The following is a 19,741-nucleotide window of genomic DNA, read 5'->3' on the forward strand; positions in this document are numbered from 1 at the left end:
TAACATTATCATCGATTTTACTCTTGACCTGTGGAAACACCGTTCCTATATGGATACATTATACACATCGGTAAAAACATCAATACTGCGTGAAAGTGTACGTGTGAAAGTAGCTTTAAAGCAGAGGTTCACATTTTTTCAAGTCTGTCTTGAAACAATGCTGACCTGCCTGTACGTCTGGATGACATTGAAAGAGTTTTTGGTCGTTCTCCCTTCACGTACAGGCTGTGAAGAGATTCTTTCCTCATGCAATTCCAATGTAAGAGATGGGGGAATTAAAAACACAGTTCTTATTCTGTTTCAATGTAAATTCTGAAATTCAGCCAAAGCTAATATGAGGCTTCAGAAATCTGACTTTTATCACGAAATGTCCTCTTTGTGTTTGCCCTGACAGAGTTGCAGTGGAGGTATAGTAACAAAGAGGAGATTTTGTGCTAAAAAGACTTCTGAAAATACTCACTTGATTTGGCTAACACAGGCTTAAGTTGGAATCACATTTCGAAGCTTTTCATGGCATTTACAGCAAGCAATAACTCTTGTTATGTTCATTTATGAAAAAATACAAACATATCCTTTGAAGTAAACCGTGCCCATATATTAGTATATATTCATACAGCACATGCATTACGTAGATTCTTGGGATGGCTGGCCACCGACAATATCTAATTTAAACATGTTTTATTTATATACCTTTGTTCTCACTTATCTCTACATCCATGCAGATGGGTTGGCTTTATTTGCCCAGGCTTTTAGATACCTGTCTCTGGGAATTCTGCAGCCAGAAATGTTGTCTATGGTGCCCACAACATTGAAAAATGACATTTTAAAAATTGAGCAGCAACATGGATTGTCCAGAAACGGAAATAGTCCCCATGGAAACTGTTGACAGCTAGGGCCACTGTTTGAAAGATGTTGCTTTTGAATTGTTCAGTTTTGTGAGCATAACCAACAAATGTCGCTCACCTCCATCTAAGGCAGATATCTCATGACTTGAACGAATGAAACCAACCAAGTTTGCTATTAGTCCATTTTTAGTTATTTTACAGTAAAAATGTTACCATTTACCATGAACACGGTACTTGTAATACAAAGGTTTTTGACGGAGGTTGTTTTTGAGTGATACCGCTCACGGTGCACTTGCGGTGTTTGGGTTTGTGTTTCAGGCTCTAGTTAGCTGGTTAGCCATCTGGTGCAGAGCCCTCAGCCATACTATCCCTCTGTCTGGAGCAGACAGAAAAATAGATACTCGATGTGAGAAAGAAAGAAAGAGAGAGAGAGAGAGAGAGAGAGAGAGAGAGAGAGAGAGAGAGAGAGAGAGAGAGAGACTGTGTGTGAGAAAGAGACAGTTAAGTAGCTACTTTCTCCAGTCGCTCTCCTTTCCTGTAGCCCACAGGAAGCTGCGGCCATTGGCTCCTCCCTGTCTAGACAGAGAACCACTCTCTCTCTCACACACGCTTGGTGCCTTCTACCAGAGCAACTTTGATTAATTCCTAATGTGCGTGGGGAGAGGAGTCAACATCAGTACCGTGGTCAGGGGAGAAAGGCCCACAGTCTGCTGGATGTGACAGCTCCGTGCTTCACACTGATGCCTTGTACCCTGCTGGGGTGTGTGTGGGTCTGAGAGAGAGTAGGTCAGTAGTATGAGTGAGGGATGGGGAATGTGTGTGTGGCTTCATCTGTCCCCTCGGCCGCATCAGTGCTCAAGCATGTCTCGCTGTGACAGCCCAGCAGCCTGTGTGCCTGTCACACACACACACACACACACACACACACACACACACAAACAGAGGCCCACTAAACGAGAGAGAGTGCAGGCAGGCACCAACACTAGCGAGGTGAAGGGTCACGAGCGACTGCCTCCCCACCGTAGTGTGAAATGTGTGGATGGCAGTCTCGGCCCATTATGTGCGTATACGCGACTGTATGTGTGTCTGTCTTGAGGCGGGCGGGGGGCATCTCAAAGTAACTGCTTATTATCACCTCAATATTTTTCTTATTATGACAATTACATGCTCCAGGAGCGAATTAAGTGATACAGGACGCCAAGCGGGAGTGGTTGACAGCTATTTGGAGACTCAATGCACAGAGCAATTTGCAGCCCGGAGCCAAACAAATTGGATTTGGGCCACTTTGGATTGGGGCCCCAGATTGTTGGGCGTTTGGATCCCCTGACCGCATGGTTAGCTGGCTGGCTGGCTTCGATTCTTTACACATGACGATGTAGCAGACTGTTAGCCAGGTACCACAATACTCCTTGGCCCTTGACAGGGATCACGTGTACATGTGGAGGGAGGTGTTTGTGTTGATAAATGCATCACACTGTAGGTGCGTTGTGAAATGACTTTTTTACGGTAGTGTTTCAATAACCATAAGTCATAACTGTGGTTTTATTGGGTGTTTACAATTGCCATTTTTATAGTCTACAGGTGGTACGCCTTCCCACCCTTTTCGTGTTATAGTGCTGCTACTTGTTTTGGTCTTGGGCCACACGGCTGTGCTCAAGTGTGTGTATAATCCAAATGAGCCTAACAGCCTCGAAACGAATTACTGGTACACATTTTCCAAACCCCTAAACTGCCACTGGAAAAGCTGGCAGCAGCACCCAATTAGGTGAAATGCAATTATTCCCATCCATTCACACAATTAGCCTGTGGGTTAACAACCTAGCTGTACATCGGGCTAGCTCTTGGTGTTTTGGAAAAGCCATCACCACGGTTACACCGGCTCTCGTGGTAACCCCGCTGTGTCAACCGGGCACGCACCCGGGGCAGCGGGTCGGTTGCAAAAAGCAGTCAGCCCTGTTTGCTGAGGCAGCGAGTTACTTCACTCAGCTCAGACTACTGGGTGACTTGATTGGCTGAGACAGGGAGCGGTAGCACGGGTGAGAAAGAGAGAGAGAGGACGAGAGAAGATCCCAATGTCGAGCGAGGGGAAGATAACACCAGGCGACAGACTGGCAGGCTGGCAGAGCGGGTGGGCACTCACAGCGGCATGATGGAAAACAAAGGCTTTGTGTGTCACATGCCGAGATCGCATTAACCAAAACAAGCAGCCGTGGACCGACTGCCGCACTGACTTGGTTGTCTGTTGCACAGGCTAAGCCATGCATGTACAGAGAGACATGGGCGACGCCTGTCTCACTTTTTATATGGAATAACACTGTGCTAGGGAAATGAGAAATAGCACCGTTTTTTTGCCACTGTCGACATTGAATTGAATGTGTGACAGAGCTGCATAAATTCAAAACCAATGCAGTCACAGCCAATGCATTCAAGACATGCGGGGTTTGCAAAAAGTTTTGTCTCGCCTGAGTATGCATGTTTATGTGAAAAATGTGACAGCTGTCCCTGTAGGTGTGTATTTCTGCAGGTGTATAGTTATTTGGATTTTTTGACCCCACATAAGCTCTTGGTAACTCACAGACAGACAGACAGACACATATCATTCTGTGGTGACAGTAATGGTTGCACAGGACTCAGGTGGGACGGGGTCAACAGGCCTTATAGAGCAGGAGGGATCAGCTGGCATACACCCTTCCTTCCCAAGCGGGCACCAGCCAGGAAACAGGGGTCACTTACAGGTGACTTCCCCCATATTCAGCTACAGCTGGGGCACAGACGCTAGTGTGTGTGTGTGTGTGTGGTGTGTGTGTGTGTAGGTGTGTGTGTGTGTGTGTGTGTGTGTGTGTGTGTCCAAATGTGAGTGATGTGTAGTTAGGGGGCAGCAATCACATTGCATCACATCAAATCTGGTCTTCTTTTTACCTCTTCTGCTGTCTCTTCCATCTTTCATTGTTGTCTAACTACTTCCCGTGCTCCACACTTAATATAATCTACACTACAGTATACAGCATTCAGTATTCTGTCAGCAGTATCGGAGGGGATTCCATGGTATCAGTTCAGGAGGGGGTGTATCTACATAGCACACACACACACAGTTCTGCGCTCACCACAGGGAATGAAAACTGTAACATGAACTCACCCTTTGTCTGAATGAAAGCCCATTACAATTCATTTTCACCACAGCAGCCAGTGTACAGTAGTGTCTTCTTATGCGGGTAATATTTTTGTTCCACTGTCACCCGGACTGCAGAGACTTTATCTCAGTGATTACAGTCGTTCAGAAAGAAAATCGTAATACCTTATGCAAGCTTTAGAACTATAGTGTGCCTGAGCATTATGTGTTTTACTTCTTCTTCTTTTTTTCACGAGGCTTTTACAGATTGTACCATCTGATCTTTCAGCCAAACAATCGTATTTCAACCATGATGAAATATGGCAGTATTTCTGATTTATCGTGATTATATTTACTTGAGTTCACGGTTTAATTTGCCACCTGCTTCATGTCACGTCTCATCAAACGTTTGGGCGAGCTTCAGAAACACTCACTGTCAGTCCTTTCTCCCGTTCCAGGATCTGTCCGGTTCGATTGATGACCTCCCCACTGGGACGGAGGCTGGCCTGGGCTCAGCCGTCAGCGCCGGTGGCTCCTCCAGCAGCAGCAGCAGCAGTAGCCAGGGGGAGCAGGGAGGGGCCGGCAACCAGGGACAGTCCCCCTTCTCCCCTCACGCCTCCCCCCACCTACCCAGCCAGAGGAGCGGGCCCTCTCCCTCCCCTGTGGGCTCACCTGCAGGCTCCACTCAGTCCCAGCAGTCGCGATCAGGCTCTGGACCCATCTCTCCTGCCTGCGGACCCTCAGCCAACACCACCGCACCAGGTAAGGTTTCCATTAATGCGCGTACAGCTTGATAATCCGATTTCTATCTTGACGGAAGGTGCATGTTCTAGCATGAAAACTCTATTGGTTAAAACGCCACGAACAAACAAAACTATAACTGACAGGAATTGCCGTAGGAACCGGTCCCAACACTGCATTTTACATCCTGTACCACCAGGTGAGATTCCCTGGAAACTTTGCAAAATTGCTTTACAGCTTAAAGGGAAATTGCTTTGTGCCACCAAACAAGAGGCCGCTGTTCGAAAGCAAATGAGAAAACAATCACAAACATTCCCCAGCCAGTGATGTCAAACGAGGTGCGTTGCCTTTGACAGATGATGAAAAAATTGTTGCTGTGACGTCACCGATTGGTGTGTGTGTGGCCAGAAGTTTTAGTTTACGGTCCCGTGTGACTCCGTTTTTGATGTGCTCTTTGAAAATGGAGCTGCGTTAAAGCAGGAATATTAGTACACCTGTTGCTGCTTAAACATATCACCGGTATCACTCCTATATTTCTGCTTGACCTTTCCATATATTTCGCTATTTAAAGAGCTAAGCCTGATTTCGTTTGTTTTAAATATGTGCATTTAAAGAGGATTTTAAAAAGGTCATGTCGAAAACTGACCCTGATGCAGAATTGGTCTACACGCTTCCACAAATGACAACATGCCAACATTTAAATCTAGTGTGTTTGCCAGGATGAAGCTTCACACCTTTTTATAACCAAAACGGCAAATACATCAGATCAGTAGAAAGCAGGGTTACAGGAAGGAACCTGTGTTTATCTGCCTATTTTATATGATTACCTGTAATCATATTTTCTATGTAAATCTATACACCGAGGGGTGAATTCAAAAAGGGATTGCGCAACTTTGGCTAAACCTGCACAAATAAGACAAAAATAAAACCGTGGAATTTTCAAAGCACCCGCGGAAGGTGAAATGCACCCTAACTGTGCTGCCAAGCACATCGAGTCTCGGTGCGCCGCTGCTATTTGCACATGTTGGATTGAAGTAATATGCATATATTTGGTGCAAAATTGGCTCCTTTCTATGCAAATTACCCTCATTTCAAAAATAGTTGAATTCACAAAGATCAGTGCAAATAGCCACACTCAGTTAGAGTGACATTATTAGCGTCTTCAGAGAGTTGGTGGTAACTGAAGCACATTTGTACTGTGGGACTGGAATGTTAAATCCCAAAATACGGTTTCTCTCGTTTAAACTATTCACATGAAGTTTTGAGGCGTCTGCAACTCGTCGGTCAGGACCTCCAGCTCACAATCTGAAAATTATATTTTTCTTTATTTATTTTGGTGCCATTGTTATGCCTCCTGTGTTCTTGGCAGAGAAGCAACATTCATACTTTGCCACATGGATATTTGAACTCAGCTGAAAAACTTCATGGTTTGCGCTGTAATATTATTGGCACAATATTTTTTGTGAATCACACCTTGAGACGCGGCAGATAGCGGTCGCAAGTGATGCACAGTTCTTGGTGGTATCAGTGGCCGTAATCCATTCTCTGTATATTCGCTGGTGAGACTTTGCTTGAGTGTTATGTGAACAGGGTTCTGGACTGCTCTTCTTAGAGCAGTCCAGATGACCCATAAAGGTGACAACATCCTGGTTTAAATAGCATGTCTTTTCTCTCAACTCCAACTCACCGTATAGAACAATTTTCATTCTGACAGTTTGGACAGAGGATGAAGCTGAGTGCACACAGAAGCAGAAGACCAAATAATATCAATCCAGCATGTCTCGACTTTGATATATCTGGTACATTTGAAATCCTAATTCAGACCGCTGAAGAATATTACAGCTTAGCGGAGAGCACTTCATGTCTCATTCATTTTCTTCTCACAGTTTTTGTCCTTGCATCGTTTTAGACTTGTTAACTCCTCAATCACGCCGTTGTACGAACACATTCCTACATGGCAGTGGAATTTTGATGAAGCCCATCTCCCCCGTGGATCGCACGAGTATTTCCAACATTCGTGTCCGGACAATATTTCCTCACACCTCTGAGTGTGAATGAATTGAGACTGACTGGTAGTGGAGGACCTCCCATCTGATTTGTTTCCTTATCTAAGATATGGAATGCCAAACAAGACACCAACAGGATTACCAGACAATGCACGGTGTGTCAGTCTGTCTCCTGAGGCCACAGCAGAGCGCATAACCATTTAGATAAACATTGAGCATTATAAACGAGTGTGGATTTGATTTGCTTCAGACAGGCGTGTGAGTGTGTGTGTGTGTATACACACACTGTTTTCGCCTGGCCTCCCCGTCATCGCACCACCTCTCTGCCCGACTGCGTGGCCAACCGGCGCATCAGCATGTCTCAGACCTGTCAGTCACTCTGACGAGGCGGGGCAAAATGTCTTGAGTGAGATCCCGACGCCAGCTCCTCCTCCTCCTCCCCTCCTCGAAGCCGCTTACCAGAGTGATTGACGCTAATGAAAAACTAGGACACTGGTTTTCCAGGCGCTCGTGCCAATAATCATGACGAGAATCCGGAATGAGGCGGCAAAGACGGGAAGCGAAACCGATCGCTGGGACATGATTAATAAGAAAATATTTAAAAATATTCCCCGTGCCAAATAAATGGTGATAAAGCGTGGAGCAGTGAGTAACATCTGGCATGTTTTAGGGGCTGTACTACAATCAGTTTGAATTAGATCAAGGAGCAGCCCGCCTAAGAGAGACACAGGAGAACTAATGTGGTTAGTGCACATCTGATTACGAACGCTCCACTTTCTAACACTTCATCACAAGTTAGGACACTTTGGTTAATGTTGTCGTTTTAGTTTGGTACAAGTCAGTGAGGAGAGGAGAGGGCAGGAGAGCGAGCGTGTGTGTGTGTGTGTGTGTGTGTGTGTGTGTGTGTGTGTGTGTGTTTGTTTGTTGTTTTCTGAGGCTTGTCTTCCACACTTCCACTTCTTTCCTTCTGCAGCCATAAAAACAACACGTTCTTTATTATTCCGGTGTAACAGTGTCCTCTGAATAAACAAAATAGCACAAAAACTTGAATACGCTCATTAATTGGTGTGAAAAATTACACCTGTTTTTATCTGTAGTAGTTTGAACTCCTGTCAAGAAAAAGTCAAAACAACACAATTTCTTGTGGCTGCATTGCATTCTGGTTCATTAAGACGACGGCCACTGGAGAAATTGTAATTGCAGTTCTTCAATAATGCATTCTGCCCCTCCACTGCCGTCAAAATCTGTTGTTTGGGATGATCTATGTTATTCATGGCTTTATTCTCTTCTCCTATTAAACTCCATTGCCACCATATGATGGTCATATTGTGAGTTTTATAGGAAAATATACACATAAATACAAAGCAAATACAAAGAAGACTTGTAGTTTCTAAATTCCTAATGCGTGTTAGTGTGAGTTTTTCCTTTAAATACAAATAAAAAATCTGTATTTGTGGTGCCAAAGCGTGTGTTCGAGTGTGTGTCCACCTGCGTATGTTTGCAGACTTTGCACGCATGTCAACCATATTTAATTATGCAAAGAGTGGTGTCGAGGTAAAGGGTAAGAAATGAACCAGTCATTTTGTATACGACTGTGCATATGTATGCGTTTGTGTGTCAGTCTGTCACTGGTCAGCCTCACTCGGTAGACGGATGCGACATGTCACGCGGCTGAGCACTCACGGGGCACGCGTTACCCTTGACAGCGGTCAGAGCAGAGCCATGTCATCATGTCATCCTTTCACCTGCCTGTCAAACACACACACACACACACCAATAAGTAACACCGGAGGCATACAGCCAGTCGGCAACCTGCGGATCTGAACATTAAAGCTGATGTGGAAGTGCCTCAAACTTACATTCTTTCTAATGGCCATCAGGGGGCGACTCCTCGGGCTGCAAAAAGAAGACAGATTGTATAGAGGTCTATGAGAAAATGACTCTACTTCTCACTTGATTTATTACCTCAGTAGACATTGTAACCATGAGTTTATGGTCTCTATCAATCAATTCTCCAATACTGCATGATGTTCATTGAGTAAATGATGGTCCCGTTTAGAGTAAAATAGACCATAAAGCGGGGTATGCTTTAGGGGGGGGGGGGGGGGCTACCTTGTCATTGACAGCTCGCTGCCACGGCTGGATGTTGTCCGTGTTTTCGTCTTAGATCTTTCAGTTCATGGAAGTTGATTAACTTAGCTCCGCCCTCTCGTGTCACTTGTGGTTCCAAAAACACAAGACGGCGACGGTCAAAAACCAAGATGGCGTCGACCAACGTGTCAAACTCGAGGCTTCAAAACCGTTGTTCACAAACTAATGGGTGACGACACGGTGACTATGTCATGTGACATGAGGACATACCTGTGAACGGTTTAGTTCATGGTTTCATGTGATACAAATATGGCATAAACATCTATATATGCTTGCTTGCTTGGATGAGTGAGTGTTGTGTGTGTGTGATTGTGTGTGTGAGAAAGAGAGAGAGAGAGAGAGAGAGAGAGAGAAGGGAGACTGACAGATTGCCAGCCTATCATAGACCCATACACTTGCACAAATCTATCTTGTCGGAGCTCCACGACACGCCTGTAATTCCCTCGTCTCTTCACTTTTCCTCTTCTTCCTCCCTTCTCTCTCTCTCTGTCTCCCTCTTTCTCTCCCTCTCTCCATGAAGCAAATCCAATACACTGTAACATTATCCGGGCCTCGTCTTGCTATTTGGATTCTCTCCCAGAGCCAAAAAGGCACACACAGGGCCAAATTGATTTTCCTGTTGCGCTAGATTTGTGACAGTCGAGCAGAAATCACATTGCTCAACCGCCAACCTCCCCCTCCTCTTCCTCCACCTCATATGCACACACACACAAACACTGTCGCACACAAACACCACCCTCCTCCCAGTGCCTCTGAAGTAATTCAGAGCGTCCTCGGAATATTTTTCTCCTTCCGTGAGACATTGGGGACGAGGCAAGCAGACATTCGTCTTTCATCGGCTGGATGTGGGGCTGAATGGGGCCACCGTCGTCAGGAAGTGCAGAACTCAAGATCCTGAAAAGTTCAGTCCCAAATATGTTGATTTGTGTGTTTTGCTTTTCAAAACTCTGCATTTCCTGGATACTTCTAGACATACTTAGTGTTTGCTTGGGCTGTGTTTATATGGGCTGATTCGACAAGTTGTCAGCAGGTCAGTGTACTTGTCAGTATGGCGAGGAGGACCCATATCCATGAACAGACTCAACCTGCTGCAAACTTAACTACACTCAGTTGAACACAAAAGTGCTCTTGGAGACTGTTGCTCCATAATCGCCTATGGATGTACAGTTGTCTTGAGATGTAACTGCAAAGGCCATTCGTTGACCCTGCGTGCTCTTTAAAGAAGCATTTGTTTGCCAAACGGGCTGCAATGTAATCGCTCGGGGCAACTCCTCACTGGCAATTAGCTTCCACCGAAAGTGCTTCTTTTTGCCGCTGACAGGCACAGATTGTTACTATAAGTGTCTGACAACATAATGGAAGAGAAATGAAAAGTTTTCTCTTCACCTTTATCTTTCTGTTGTTGTGTCATCTGACTTGTTGCCGGAAGACAACAGTGGAAACGTGAGTGAGAGTTGGAGAGAGGAGTGCCACGGGACACCTGCGTTGTCAGAGTTTTGTTGTGCAGGAGTACAGAAAGCGTAGCTTCGTGTTATCTAAAAGATGTTTAATGTCAAGGCTGTCAGACACTTCTAACAACAACCGGAGCTTGTTAGTGGTAAAAAAAAACAAGCACTTTTAGTGGACGAACACTGACTGTGTGTGCAATTGCCTCGAGTGATTACCTTCCAGCCTGCTTAGCGGCTGCCGTCTGCATTGGTCTGTGTGTTCCTGTGTTTATACATTTGTGTCATTTGTGAGGACCACACAGCACAAGGTTTCCACATCGCGCGGCTACTAATTGACACAGAAAACATCCACACTCCTCCAGCTCGCTCTGTCTGCTGCAGAAAATCACAAAAATCCCTCCCTCTTCTATTTTTCTCCCTTCTTTGTCTCTCTCCACCAAGGTCCTCCGAGGTCCAGTTAACAGCGCCTGCCTACCCTCCCTCCTTCCTCCTCTCCTCTCCGCCTCCCCCCCCCCCCCACCCCTCCAACTTTTTATTTTCTTCTGAAGAGGTGATTGGAGCTCGTGGGCGAGTGCTCGGGAGAGTTTAATCTGTGTATCTGCGCTCGCTTCAAGTGCTTCCAGGGCCGAGAAAAGGACAGAGAGGTCAGGGCGAGTGGAGGAGGCAGAGGGGAAGGAGGGATAGATAGAGGGTGGGAGACAGAGTGGGTGAGAAGGCCAGGCTTGTCCAGTTTGTTAGCTTAAGGGTCCTTCCCAATGAATCTCTTCAGTGACTCTCCTCCAAGCCGTTTACATCGGCGCTTGTCCTTTACATTGTCCCCCAGCGTAGCCTGTGGTTTCAGGCATTTAGTTTTTCATTTCAGGAAATATATTTCTGTCTCTAATTGTGGTAATAAGAACCACGGATGGAAAAAAAAACAAGTTTCCAATGGTGCTGTCCCCCCCCCCCCCCCACACTGAGATCAAAGGTCAAACACAGATGCCTGCAAGGAGCCAGAGTGATGACCTCAGAACAGAATTGCTTGCATAAATACGGCCTTTTTAAAAAAAGAAATGATGTCAGTAAACGACAGGAAAGAAAGACAAATTCACAGGCTGCAAAATATCGGACCAGAAAAGAAGCCGCAGGGGTGTTCAACTAAAACTTATATTTTCCCTCTGTTAGTGGTGGAAGTTATTATAAGAAAGTGGTGGAAGAGGGTACAGGGGGGGTTGAGTTTTTATGCAAGCGTGGAGTGTGTGTGGAGCGAGTTTTCCAGTCACACCACTCCCTAAGAGGCTGCGTGGTGGGAACACTGCCTCTGGCTGTCCCTGTCCCTCTCTTTTTCTCTCATTATTTTTTATCGCGCTGGCTTTCTCTTCTGTTCCCTCTTGTGTCTCACGTTCCCTCGTCCCCACCCTTTCCTCCCCATCTCTGTTTGTCTCTGCTGCTTTCTCCGCTCAGAGCGTTGCTGTGGTGCAGGCCTCCCACTGAGGAACAAGGCTGAATTTTCCGTCCCTCTTATTTCTCCACATCTCTCCTCCAGCTCTCTTTCCCCACTTCCTTTTTCCCCCACTTCTTTATCCCCATCCACACATCAACCCCCCTCCCCTCGTCGACTCAACTCTTTCCCACACTCCCACATGCCTCTGTTCCTCCTCCTCCTGATGGCTGCTCGTGTTTCGGAGTGAAACAGCAAAATGCCCTCCCCGCAGACATTATATTCACAAATCACACCGTCCGCCAAAACCTGGGGAGAAAAAGAAGAAGAATATGCTGCCGGCTTGCTGCGTTAGCCATTTAGAGAAATCCCATTCTAACTCCGTCTGACTGGAAAACCTTAACAGGAGCACAGTGCGCAATTATTTTCCCTCCCCAACACTTATTTTCTTGCTTTCTCTCACTCCGTCGCTCTCTCTCCCCCGCATCCCGCTCGCTGTTTTTTAGCTTAAGCTGCAAGTTTTGCTTTACATACAGTTGCTACTCAGCATTGGAAGTAATGAGGATCTTGGGAGCGCTTGTTTTGTGAGCCACCGCAGGCCTGCGCTCGTCCCCTACAGGGAAAGTTAACTGGCATTGGCCCCCGGCTTGGAGAGGCATTGACTCGCACCCATTGAGATGTAAACCACCATTATTGGAGCCTGCTGTTTATCTGCCTGTTTCCCCTAAAGACACGGCAAGAAGGGGATATTACCTTGGTGTGTGTCTATGTGTATGTGTGGTGTGTTTGTGTGTGTGTTTCAGCCTAAGGGTTGTATTAAGAGATGCTGCTGAAGCAGCCCTTTCACTCTACCCTACACCAGTCAATTAGTGCTCACCGGCGGTACTTCACTTTAGCAAAAATGGCCCCTGCTGCTCCAGGGGTCTTTATTTGTGAGAAACAGTTGGGGAGTGTGTGTGTGCGTGCAGAGGCAAGCAGAGGCATCTTGGTGTATACATCTACCTTCACACACTTGCAAGCATGTACACACATGTCTGCTAATGCACACCAGCACCCTCCTTTCATCAGCAATTAATAAAAAGCTTTTGATTGACCCTCTGGTTGACTTTTCTTCATTGCCATCGCTCATATACACACACACACACACACGCAGTAGCTCCTCAGCTTAATATTACCAGGTCCCTGAAACAAAACAGAAATGGCCACAAATACTCTCCCTCGGCTTTGAACTTCCCCGGCATTTGCGTTTGGAAAAAAAAGCTTCAAAGACCAAACTCCCTCTCTTCAAAGGAGACTCAGGGTTGCCTCGACAGTTCTCGCGGAAGAGAAATTTTAAATGTGTATTGGGTTTTTAGCAAGGAGCATTATCTCCAAAAATGCAATGAACTCCCATTACTTTTGGCCCCGCTGCCTTGTAGCATGAGCGAATAGTAGAAAATGGATCTGCTTGCTCAGTGTCTTTTTTTTTTTACAAAAAGGAAATTACAGTTGTTTGACTTTTCAGCACAATTCCAAAAGAGCATTTTCGTTCTGGATATCTTCCTGTTTGCTCTTGTCCTTTTTAATGCAGCAGGCGCCGTCTCTCTAAAACAAGATCAACACGCTCAAAACATCACATCTGTTCATCTTTGAAGCCTAGCGGTCTCTGCTAGGTCAGTGCTAATGAGTCGTGTTTGAAGACCTACCATCAGAAATCACAGATTGGAAGGATACTTAAGTTCTTTCAGGATAAAATCATCGAGTTAATATAGTTTAATTACAATTAATTAAAAGCAAAAGAACCTTGCTTCTGCACCGCTGCTCCCATTAAAACCTAATGCGAGCGGCAGGGATTTTTTTCATGTTAATTTGCATGCATTTTTTGTATGCGTGTGCTCAGCTGGGCGCTTGTGAAGGTGTAAATTGCCAGTGGTAATGACAGTGGGTGAAGATGCAGGCTGAGGGACAGCGATGTATTGCCGCGCCACTGATGGCCACATGTGTTAATTGTGTAATAGAGCACCTATGGGAACACTGGCACTATAAAGGACAAACACAAAGAGATCCAAACCCAGAAACAAAGACACATTCAAGCACATACGCATGAAAACATGATTAGTCATAGACTTAAAAGTTCAAACAATATACGAGAATGTTCAGCAATATATAAACACAGTGCCTGTTGCTCTTAAAAGCCCTCAAACCTACTTCAAATGTACAAACACTGAAACTGATCCGATCGAAACTGATCTAAAGCCTCAGAAAGAAAGAAAACATTTCAGATTTTTAATTTACTAAATGAAACATATTTACATGTAGTTTAAGGCAGACTTACCAGCCATCTTACAAAGGTGCAAAGCAAATATTAACTCGCACTCATTTGTTTTACATTTCCATTCATAGCAAGCAAAGATGGCCTTTTTTTCTTTGGACAGGGAAAGATGTACAGTCAGCTCCGGCTGACATTTAGCTCTCCTCGCTCTCTCTCTCTTCTCTCTCTCATCAGCACGTGGAGAAGAACTGCACGGCAAAGATTCAGCGTATGAATTATTAATGGTACGGCTTAAACGTGCCAGGGCTCACTGTTTGTTTTATTTGGACGTAATTATTAAATGGCACCTTGTTAAAAGTGATCGTAAGGAGAGGAGGAAGGCACGGTAGGAAAGGAAGAGGAGACAATGTGGGAAGAAGCTCTGTTTGGACGGTAATTGGTAGTGAAATAATTACGTAGTGCTCCAAGCTTCACTCGTTCACTGCAGAGACAGAGGGAAGGCGGGGTGAGGCCTTGTTACACTCAACTATACTTCCACTCCTCTCTCATCTGTTCTTCAATTCCCTCTTTTTCCACAAGGATCTCTTGTTTCTTGTCGTTCTTCTTTTCCCCTCTTCGTCTTCTCTCTCTCTTCTCTCTCTTCTCTCTCTCTTATCTCGTTCTTCGTCTTCTCTCTCTCTTCTCTCTCCCTCACACACCCACATTGCACAGAGGCAAACTCGTATGTTTTTGCATTAATCTCGTCTCTGGTGACAATTTACATGGGTTTGTGGAGAGAGTATTGGAGCATGGAGGGCACCGTTCCCTATTTGTACCTTTGATGTGGCTCGCACACACACACACACACACACACACACACACACACACACACACACACACACACACACACACACACACACACACATATACAGCCCAAGCTGCTGCCACCAGCACTCTGCCATCCAAACAAACAGAGTCTGACAGCATAGCCGGTGCCTGGCATGCATCCCTGCTCACACACAAACACACACATACACACTCACACACACAAGGGCTAGCTTTTATTGTGGGGTCGACATCCATTGTTCAAGGGTTCAGTAAACTCCTGCTCGCAGACTTTATCCTCGGTACCCATTCACCCATCTAGACTTGTGCTGCAGCTAAATCTGTCCCTCCGGCAACAAGTGGCCATGACCCTACACAAGGCTTCAGGCCCCTCCAGTCAGACACGTAATCACATAAACAGCACAACAACGTGTTCATGGACGCAGCTGCATACATATTAGTGGTGGAAAGTAACTAAGTGCCTTTAATAGAGTGCTGTGCATAGGTATAGTTTGAGGTACTTGTACAACATTTTTATTATTACAAACTACTTTATCCTTCTATTGCGCTACATTTTAGGGGGAAATGTATGTACTTCGGAATCATTGGTTCATTTTTCAGTCTAAGTACTTTGCAGACTTATTTATTTTTAAAAGATGCCAATAAAACCTACACACTGTCCCTTTAATACATGATTAATAATAATCCCAAAACACATATGTATCATAATAATCATTCTGAAATGGACCATTTTGCACAATGAGTACTTTAAAAAAAGAATGTCCTGCTTCCTTTGTGTTATTTACTTTTTAACTTGTAATGGAGTATTTACATTTGTTGTTGTATTGCTACCTTTACTTCAGTAAAGAAGCGCTTCTTTCACCACTGGTACAAGCACACAGAGAGGAACCTACAGTAGCTAGTGCTCGTGTTATCTCAGGGTTTCTTCAATGTTTGCACTCTGACGTTTCCCCTTCCCTCCACCGCATGGTGACAGACTAATCCAATATTCCCTCTTTGAAGCAGCGCAGTTGGATCTATTCATGGGTGAGGCAGGGGGTCTGTGTGTGTGTGTGTGTGTGTGTGAGAGAGAGAATATTTCAACACGTATTCATGCACCTTTGTGCTCTTACGTGTGTTTGAGTGTGTTTATTGACACTTATTTGTCCCATTACTGTTACATCTGTGTGTGTGTATGCGTGTGTTAGCGTGTAGGCAGCCTGGTGTATGTAAATGTTGTTTATGCAGTTTTATGCAAAGCAATTATGTTGACTTAATTGGGTTTGTTTATGTGGAGAGTGTGCCACCTCCAGTCATGTTTTACTGCTACTGTGGACAGACACATTACACACACACACACACACACACTCTTCTTGAAACAGCACACTTTCTACTGCGTGATTGAATAATGCGAAGTGTTTTCTTTATAATACGGGATGTCTATTCACTGTGAGTTTGAGGGACACTGTAGCAGACACATTTTAGTAATACGTCACTCGAGCAGCCCTTCATAATGTGGCATCATGAGCAAAAGATTACTTTTGGCACATAATCCGATTTCAATAGAAGTAAAATCTTTTCCCGTAATCGTACAAATATGTGGTGACAATCATCACTGAACATGTACAGCTGAATTACGTCAATGTTCTGTGTACGTTCGGGCATGCTGCATTTCACATACATGATATATAACCACTGGATTTTTCATCCACAGCAAAGCACAACCAGTGCAGTTTGACAAAACAAACCACTTTCCCCCTCGTCTTTCCCTCTGCTCATTGCCGCAGGTCTGAATCCAATGATGAAAGGTTAATTTGCCATCTCTCTCCGTCCTCTGGGCCAAATCAATCCACCATAGTCTCTGTCTGCCTTTGTCCTAATCAGACCCTCAACTCACTATTGGATTTCAATGGAACAGGCGCAGCCCAAAGACCTGCACAACCACCGAATCAATGAACCTCAAATGGCTCTGGTTTTCTATAGGGGATTGCTCTTAATGCTTACACAAGGAAGTGGCACAGGGTCCAATGACTTGATATGTCCTCTGGAAGTGCATTTGTCATTTAGCTAATAGTGAATCGCAAACAACTTCATGTATAGTGATTGCGCAGAGCGCTCGGTGTGCCGATACATTTGGCGTTGAACCTTTAACTCTATTGCTTGAAGCTAAAGACACACATCCAGGGCAGCCTCATTGTTTTTCTTTTGTCATTCAAACTGCAGAAAACCTTTTTTTATTTGAGCCAGGTTCTGTCTGTGTCATGAAAGAAATGCAGAAAGAAAGACAAAAGTGGTCCTTCAGTGCTCTATTGTTACAGCCGTTCCTGCAGTTTCCTTCCATTTTCAGATGCAAATATAGAAACATAAATCCATTTTCTATTGTCCTCGCTTTCAGCCAAAGAAGGGAATGCGATTCATGCAAAACATTTTCTTTTAACGTGACAGCTTTTGTTACAGCCCGTTGAACCTTTGTCACTTTAAAATGTGTCACGTCAGTGCAGCATCAAGTGGATATCTGAATCTTCATGTCTTGACTTCATGTTGTTCTTCAGGTTCTGCAATGGCCCCACAGAGCTCTGGGAATGGACCAGAAGGAGCCCACCCGCCAATCACCCGCTCACCTATGGCTCAGCAGAAAGGTATGTGTGTATGTGTGTTTTACCCACTGGCCAGCATTTGGCGTTTGTCTGGTCTGAAGAATAGTGACAGATCATCAGTTTTTGACAGTTTAAAGTCTCCGAGGAGTACAGAGGTTGATGTCTGTACAGTGGAATGCTGTGTGTTCGCGTTCACGTGTGTTTATGACATGGGTTTTGTTTTAGTGAAACTTCGTGGCTAGCCCAAACAGAAGACCAAATGCATACATTGAAGTCTCTGTATGTGTGCAACAGAAACCGTTTCCATAAGGAATCCAGTTCGTACATCACACTCACATTAAAAGAGTCCGTGGAAGTCAAGCTTGTGTTTTTCTTGTCTCTTGTTTTTTTTACATTCCACACTAGGGGGGCATGAAGAGTAGAGATCATAAGAAAAAACAACTGAAATGTTGATGTGAGCAAAGCTCAGAGAATAGCACCAACAAGGGTTGTAATGAAAGGTTTTCTGAGGGAGCCAAAGATGTTAGCACAACTATCTAAACCAAAAATATGGCTGGTTTGGCCCAATGCAGGGCTTTGTTCTTCTTTCGTCTGCTGTTCCAAAGTGACTTCCTTCAGCAAGCGTACCACGCATTTTGCGCCTTCCATATTTCTCTGCATTGTTGACAGCATGTGTCTGAAACTAACTTTTTACTGGATGATAGTTGTTGTAGTTGAGGCTGAGCAGGTGCTCTCACAAAAGAAACATGCACTGACACAAGGTTTTACCATCATGCATCATTTTCCAACATAGCGTGGCGTGGGGAACCGTGGTTTGGTAAATATGTAAACATAAACAACTTATCCTTGACTTGGTTCAAGTCAGAGTGTGTGTTCATTTGATAAAGCCACTTCAGTTTTGCCCACAACTTGTTGCCAGAGGCTTATAAAATGATTGCTAACCCGCAAGCCACATGTCCCTGCCAAATCGGAAATTGTTTCCAGCAATTATGGCCACTTCTCGAGTATTACTACAAACAACAGAATTGCTCATTTAAAAAAATAAAATAAAATTGCATCCATACAACATTGCAAAAAAAACAACAACCTGAAAGAGTGGGATGTAACCTTAATGGAATGACTGTGAGGCTCCCTCTCTATCACCCACCCAAGAGAAGTTAACATGGAGTGAGTGGATGGATGAAGAGAGAGAGAGAGAGAGAGAGAGAGAGAGAGAGAGAGAGTGCAGCACTATAAGAGGTTATTTCTCAACATGATGAAGTCAAGCCAGAGATTTAATGCTGTTCTCTAATGCCTGTAAACCCAGAACCCTCCCCTGCCCAGTCTAGAAAAACGCTGTGCAGGTTAACAGGGCTCCTAGTTGTTTTTGCTGTTTTTCCTAGCAAGGATTACCCACCCAGCCCCCACCAAGCAACACACGCCCCACTTTGCTCAAGTGCCGGCCTCCCTAAGAGCATCTCTCCACTCTTCATTTCCATAAATCTGCTGAATGTCCCCCCCCCCACCCCCCCCACTGTCTCCCGCGTGCTTCGCTGGCTGCCTGTTGTTGTTGTCCGGCTGAGAGCTTCATTCGCTTTGCCAGAAAGAAAGAATGGTTTGTGTGTGTGTGTGTGTGTGTGAGTGTGTGTGTAGAGAGGGAATGAAGCAGAGAGAGAAATCCTTGAATGTGTTATTTGCTTTTAGCACTGTCTGCACAATGTTCCTCTCCCCATCCATTTTCCAGGCAATTTAAAGTGCGATATTACACACTGTAATTTTTTTCTCCTCCTCTCCAGAATCCCCTTACCCTAATGGAAGCAAAACATTACAATAATGTCCTCGCTCCTTAAACCCAGCACTCGCAGCCTAAGCACTTTCAGGCCCCAATCGCTCTTTCCCTCTGTTGCTCTGTCTTTCCCTCCCACACTCACTTTCTCTCTCACTGCCTCTCTCTCTCTCTCTCACTGCCTCTCTCTCTCTCTTTCTCTCTGTCTTAGCCTCCGTCTCTTTCCTGCACACACTCACACACACAGATATAGAGCGTTTATTGCCCACACACTCAGAAACACAAATATGTGCACACATGTATGTGCACACAGGCATATAGTGAAAAACACACACAGCGTTTTTAAACCTTTATCTCTCTCCTCACAGTTTTTACTCGCTCTCTGAGCAGAAACAAGGAATTATACAAGTGTCAACTTGCACTTTCCAACTCCGTCGTTTCCCTAAACCCCAAACTCGCTAAAGAGCCGGTCTGTGCACGTCCATTCAACAGAGCGGATAGCTATCAAAGTTTACAGTCGAGCAGACCCAATCCATTTACACCTAATCATTAAAACTGAATACCCCCCCTTACACAAACACACGCCCTCATGTTTTTCCCTCAA

The 19,741-nt window shown here is 45.0% G+C and overlaps 1 protein-coding gene across 1 annotated transcript in view; it reads left to right on the forward strand.

Annotated features, from left to right (window-relative positions):
- The window catches only part of arid1b (AT-rich interactive domain 1B), a gene marked incomplete at its 5' end in the record, with an annotated part of 158,745 nt that overhangs the window by 104,189 nt on the left and 34,815 nt on the right, over nt 1-19,741 (forward strand). The window contains 2 exons of the mRNA XM_079287339.1: nt 4,413-4,716; nt 17,328-17,414. Coding sequence (XP_079143465.1) covers nt 4,413-4,716; nt 17,328-17,414 — 391 coding nt within the window. The remainder of the gene's footprint in view (nt 1-4,412; nt 4,717-17,327; nt 17,415-19,741) is intronic.

The sequence above is a fragment of the Melanostigma gelatinosum genome (assembly GCF_949748355.1).
Source record: "Melanostigma gelatinosum genome assembly, chromosome: 16".
NCBI lineage: Eukaryota > Metazoa > Chordata > Actinopteri > Perciformes > Zoarcidae > Melanostigma > Melanostigma gelatinosum.